A 6,261-nucleotide genomic window follows, 5' to 3' on the forward strand; every position below is an offset into this window, starting at 1 on the left:
GTGGTGAGTTACTCACTGCAGGATTCCCAGCCTGTGACCTGCTCTTGTAGCCACAGTATTTATATGGCTGGTCCAGTTCTGTTTCTTGTCAGTGGTAACCCCCAGGATATTGATATTGGGGGACTCAGTGATGGTAATGCCATTGAATGTCAAGGGCAATGGTTCGATTCTCTCCTGTTGGAGATGGTCATTGCCTGGCATTTGTGTAGTGTAAAAGTTACTTGCCAGTTATCAGCCCAAGCCTGGATATTGCCCAGGTCTTGCTGCATTTGGACATGGACTGCTTCAGTATCTGAGGGGTCGCGAATGGTGCTGAACATTGTGCAATCATCAGCGAACATCCCCACTTCTGACCTTATGGTGGAAGGAAGGTCATTGATGAAGCAGCTGAAGATGGTTGGGCCTGGGCCAGTCAGCTAACCCACACTGCCAGCGATGGAGAGTGTGTGTGAGTCAGATGCAGGGATCAATGTGTTTTGTCTTTCTCCCATAGCTTGCCTGCTACGATCAAGCGAAACAACTGATCCTGCACACTGGCTTCATGTCCGACAATATTTTCGCCCACTTCCTCTCCAGTTTTGTTGCTGTAAGTGTCAGTGTTATGCAGCCTCCCTGTGTGGGGGGGAATCACCTGTTCTTTGGTATTTTGTGTGACTGTCGGTTGCTTCACTTGCTCTCGAACCATTTGTTACTCCTTCGTTCTGTGTCACGTCCCTGTCACTCTGCTTCGTTCTCCTGCGCATGGTTTGTGTTTCTGCTCGTCACGTGCGCGTTTTTTGTTCCTCTGCGCGTGCACTTCCTTTTGCTCTCGCTCAGTCACCCTCGCCCCTTCAGCCCTGCCCCTTTCATGGGGGGGGGGGGGGAAGGGTGGCGGGGGGGGCGCTGCTCATTGGATGAAGTGACGTTGAAATGCCCGAGTCTGACTCTCTCCTCTTCTCCTGGGTGACAGGGTGGGTGTGCCACGTTTCTATGCCAACCACTGGACGTTCTAAAGACCAGGTTAATGAACTCGAAAGGAGAATACCGGGTAAGGGACTAAGTGACAAGCTGTTCTGCTGGGTAACCTTCCCATCGACCTGATTAAACGGGGTTTCCCTTTTGGAAGGTCAAGGGTCGGCAGCCATCTTGCGAGGGGAGACCTTAGACGCGATTATTTGAATGGGAGTAACTCTTACTTTGCGGGACTGTAACTTTTTAAAATATTTGGGATTTGTTTACAGGGCAGGTATTGTTTGGCTGTCCCAAGTTCTGTCTTGGCAAATGATTTGGCAAACATCGGGTTTGAGTTAAACGTTTACTTCACGGAGAAGTTGGGGGTTGGGGTTGAAGGGTCATGGCTGTAAGTGCCCAAGAGGGGAGATGAGTTTAAGCCAGTAGCAGTGTTAGTGACACCAAGTGTATGTTTTAAGGGAGTTGGAAGACAGAGGGAGGCGGTAATGCTCTGGTAGAGAAAGTGTTCGGTGGGAACTGGTGCAGTGAGTCTTGCTTTTTACCCAAACCGTTTTGTTTGTTTTCTCTAGAGCCTCTGGCACTGTATAAGACAGACCGCTCAACTGGGCCCTCTCGGTTTCTACAAGGTGAGGTGAAGATATTGTTCAGTGTTGTAATCGGGATGGTCTTGTACTCACCAATCCTCTCGGAGTAGGCTTCGGACCCTCACTGGGCAATGGAATCGACTTGGACGTTTCCCCACAGCAGCCGGGGGTGGTGGGGTGAAAGAGATGGGGGAGGGCCGGGGAAGGAGTTGGGGATGGTGGGGGAAAGGTTGGGGCAGGGCAACAGTGGGGGAAGGGCACGGGGAGGGTAGAGGAAGGGGTGGGGAGAGTGGGGGGAGCGCATGGGAGGGTCGGGGGAGGAAGGAGCTGGTCTCAAGATCGCTAAGCTGAAGCTGTCTTCAGGTAGACCACAAGATGGGTGTAAATGAACAAGATACGTTTACCCATTTGACTAGGCTGCAGCCTGTGTCGCTGGTGGAGGAGCCGGTTGCATTTAGTTCAGGGGGAGAAAATAAAATGTTTTATAATTTAAAAACCATTAGGTTTTCCTCTGGTGGCTGGGTGGGGGAGCATGGTGGACTGGGGTGTTGGGTGTGGGGGGTGGGGGGGTGGTGGGGAGGTGGTGATGGTGGGGTGGATTGGGGAGGGTAGGGGAGTGTGGAAGGGTAGAGGGGTGGAGAGGGTTGGAGGGGTAGAAGGGTGGGATGGGGAGGGGGTAGCGAGAGGTTGGTAGGTGGGAGGGTGTTAGGAGTGGGGGAAGAGAGTGGAGTTTGGGGGAGGGAGGGAAGTGGGAAGTTGAAGGGGAGCTGGGGTTTACTCTGTGTGAGTCTCTCGGACAGTACAGGGATCCACTCCATCCATTTTGTTGAAATGTATTGTCTTTCTCTGGTTCCCCAACTCTTAGCGCGCCCCTTTTTCCTTTTCCAGGGTTTAATTCCGGCTGGAATCCGGTTGGTGCCTCACACAGTCCTGACTTTCGTGTTTCTGGAACAGTTGAGGAGTCACTTTGGAGTTCTGGTGCCCGCGTGAACTTTGAGAGGTCATTGCATCACCTGATCGCCATGACGATTCCCTATCGCCTAATGTTCCTCACGAGGGAAGAGTATTTTGCTGCAATAAATTGAATTTGATGAAGTTTCTCCCTCTCTGAGCCCCACATCCACTGGCCAAAGAAACAGGGTCTCCGTTAATTGGTATCTTACGCATTGTATTCACCAACCGTCAACTGCAAACCTCACGGCCCCTTTGTTCACACACGCGTTTCCCTTTCTTAAAGGGGAAGCATCCAACAGTCGGTCACCCCAGAGTTTACAATTCATCTCATTTAGTATAAAGTCTGAGTGCCTTAAGTACAAACTGGATCCAACTCCACCCTCCCGTGGGCCCCTCTTTCTAGCTAGAATTGACCATTTTTCTGCGTTTGCTTATGGCTCTATCTACTCGGGTTAAACAGTGCAACAGGTGCTGACTGGTGATGAGGTTGATAGAGGTTTTTTTTAGAATTATCCACTTCCATCCCCATCCCAGCCCTGCCTGTTGAGCTGGAAAGCAGTAGACGCAGACTGCGGTGACCGCCCCCCGCCCCCCACCGTCCCCATCACCCCCCACACACCCCTCCCCCTCCCCCCACCCAGCAGCGATGGGGGAGGGGTGGGGACATGCTACCCTGCTCAGCGTGACAACTGAGGACATTGTTGTCAAGAGGTTAATTGTGCCTGAGCTCGACTTGTGCAGGTGTGAGATCAGGAAGATAAGGATGAGAATCCGATGACCGCACATGGCCTTACGGAACAAGAATTTATTCAAATAAATGCTCGCTTTTCTGGAGAGCATTTTCAGAAAGCGAAATGTCTTAAGTTCCGACTTGCACTTTTTCAATTGGTTGCAACATAACTCTCTCAGCACGGCTGAGATAAAAGAGAGACAGTCCCTCAAAATTCCTCGTCTCGCACTCATCAGGACAGATGCCAGAATTCCAAATTTCAAAGGGAACAATTTATACTGCATGAGAAAAGGGCTGCTGATTGGTTGGCAAGTTGGCTCTGATTGGTTGAGATGTTGCCATGACGAATGCACCCGGGAGCTATTGTCCCTCATGCTTTTGTTTTATTCAAAAAGTGCAATGTCTGGACATATTCCTTTTGCCTGCAGAGGATAGCTCCCTATGTATGAATATATTGTAGTTTCTAGTAAGTGTAAGTGGGCTACATTATGAGCCTGACCGATAATCTTAAATTGGTTGTTAGTGTAATTCCTAGCACACTCAAGGTTGGTCAGCAAGTGCTGTCCAATTGCAGAATCACATCTAGTTGAGAAATTATGTTCTGAGTTTTGCAGGGTTGGTTGGGTACACCGGCACTCTGTCTGTTGCAAAGGGATGTGCTGTTTAACATGCTCCGCAAGTCCCTTTCTTTCCTTCAGCAATAATTTTTCAAGTGACTAAAAGCAACTTTTCATCGGAATGCTTGAAGCGACTGAGTTCCCATAGCAACAGTTACACCTTCGGCATCTCTAATCATTCACTTATTAATCCCAAAATCCCTTTTAATTTTCTTTCCAACCCCCAGCCCCTCACCTCAAGATAACTGGAATTATCTCTCCCCTCCATCTACCTGGAAATGTTCCCTCGTGTGTCTCCTGTGCCTTCCCAAAGAGGTTTCCTCCTCTCCTGTGCCTGGGGTCCATGCCTTCCTACCATGGGGCCGCTGCTGATGTGGGGGGGCTCGGGTGTCAATGTGTGACCTAGAGCAGGTGCTCTCAGCTCCCTCCCTGTACACACTCTGTACACCCGGGAGTGTGAAACTGTGCGGTTACCATGTTAACAGGAAATCCCTCATGCTATTGGCTGGCTGAAAAGCCCTTTAAGATGGGGGATTTAATTGTTGAGTTAAGGTGTTTACAACTGTGTCTACACTTCAGACAGGGCTTCACTGGCTGCCAATCCCTTCTGGGACTTCCTGAGGTTGTGTAAGGCACTACAGAAATGCAAGCTCTTCCCTATTTGCCATTTCACCTCGCAAATGATCAACACCCCCCACCCCCCCATCTCCTCACTTTTGTCCAGTTGTTGTTTGGCAGCCTCCGTTGTTCTTAAGGTGGTTCAGCTGCCTTGACATTCCCTGAAGGTTATGGATTCAGTTCAAAGGTATAACACGCTACTTTGCTGCATAAAACAAATTCTCCCCATCTCGCCTCTGAACCTTTAATCTGTTACCTTTAAGTCTGCATCCTCTGGTAACTTGACCCTCCTTCCACTGGAAGCAGTTTCTCCTTATTTGCACCATCGAAAGCATTCATGATTTTGAACGCCTCCATTAAATCTCCCCTTAACCTTCTCTGCTCGAGGGAGAACAACCCCAGTTTTCCTCGAGTCTCACTACGTGACTGAAGTTCCCCATCCAGTAATCTGTTTTTTTTATGATGTAGGTTTGAGGGATAAAAGCAGGGTGAACGTCCCTACTGATCTTGGAAATAAACCTCTTGTGCCCACCTGAGAGGGGCAGACTTGGTTTGATACCCGATCTGAAAAAACAGCGCCTCTGACAATGCGGAGCTCCCTCAGTACTGGCACTTGGGACATCAGCGTAGGCTTTGTGCTCAGGTGTCTGGAGTGAGACTTGAACGCCCACGACCTTCAGACTCGGAGGTGAGAAAAGTATAAAAGATGCCATTGGATGTTGCAAAGATCTAATTAATTCAAACCGAGCTGGTGGGGAAGCGAGGTCACATTAATCAGGTTGTTTGTGGAGGCATGTGACTAAAATGCAGCTTTGTAAAATGATATAGGGCATTAGTTGTGGTCGAAGGATATTATCACATCATTTATTGGAGCAACTTGAATCACAGAGCTCCAGAACTGTAGCATTTCTAATTTATAATTGCATTTAAAGATTAAAAATTGAGTTTATTTGGGCTGGAAAGCATAATGTTGGTGTAAATTAGGGTTATGTTTTACAATAAAATTACTGTTAAAATCAGTACGAGCCTGAGTTTTGTGTCCCTACTGGAGAGTGGTCATTGTGAGGAAGGGTTATTCACAGGTCCTGGGAGAACCAACGTGGTTCCCAATCCCAGGGGAACGGGCCCTGTTTCATTTATATAGCACCTTTTAAGGCCGTCGCATGTCTCAAGACACTTCACAGGAATGTTTTCTACAAATGCTGACACGGTGAACTCTCCAGATCCTGTTCCCCAGGCGCTAACAACCCCATCACATTGAAGGCTGTAGATTAATATTTAATATGAATGTAGATGAATATTTTAGACGACTGTTATGTTTTAGATGAACCTTTAATGGTGTTACATCTCCCAGCATCAGTGAGGCCACGCCTAGAGCAGTGTGTGCAGTCCTGATCACCTTATTTAAGGAGGGTCATTTTTGTATTGGAGAAAGTTCACTCGGCTGATTCCTGGGATGAAGGGAGTGGCTTCTGATGAAAGGTTGAGCAGTTTGGGCCGATACTCATTGGAGTTTAGAAGAATGAGAGGTGATCTTGTTGGAACATATAAGATTCTGAGGGGGGCTTGACAGGGCAGATGCTGGGAGGATGTTTCACCTTGTGGGGAATCTAGAACTGGGGGGTGGGGGGGGGCACAGTTTCAAAATAAGGGGCCTCCCATTTAAGAGGAGGAGGAGGAGGAGGGATTTCTTCTCTCTGAGGGAATCCTCTTGCCCAGAGGGCAGTGGAGGCTGGGTGAAGGCCGAGTTAGGTTTCTGATCGACAAAGGAGTTGAGGGTTATGGGGGCCGGGGGTGGCGGGTTGGG

At 49.0% G+C, this 6,261-nt stretch overlaps 1 protein-coding gene across 1 annotated transcript in view; it reads left to right on the forward strand.

Annotated features, from left to right (window-relative positions):
• The window catches only part of slc25a10a (solute carrier family 25 member 10a), a 52,992-nt gene extending 49,885 nt beyond the window's left edge, over positions 1–3,107 (forward strand). The window contains exons 4-7 of the mRNA XM_041216847.1: positions 494–586; positions 950–1,027; positions 1,521–1,577; positions 2,424–3,107. Of these exons, the coding sequence (XP_041072781.1) occupies positions 494–586; positions 950–1,027; positions 1,521–1,577; positions 2,424–2,525 (330 nt within the window). The 3' untranslated portion in view covers positions 2,526–3,107. The remainder of the gene's footprint in view (positions 1–493; positions 587–949; positions 1,028–1,520; positions 1,578–2,423) is intronic.
• The last annotated feature ends 3,154 nt before the right edge of the window (positions 3,108–6,261 follow it).

Source organism: Carcharodon carcharias, chromosome 22, assembly GCF_017639515.1.
Source record: "Carcharodon carcharias isolate sCarCar2 chromosome 22, sCarCar2.pri, whole genome shotgun sequence".
Lineage (NCBI taxonomy): Eukaryota > Metazoa > Chordata > Chondrichthyes > Lamniformes > Lamnidae > Carcharodon > Carcharodon carcharias.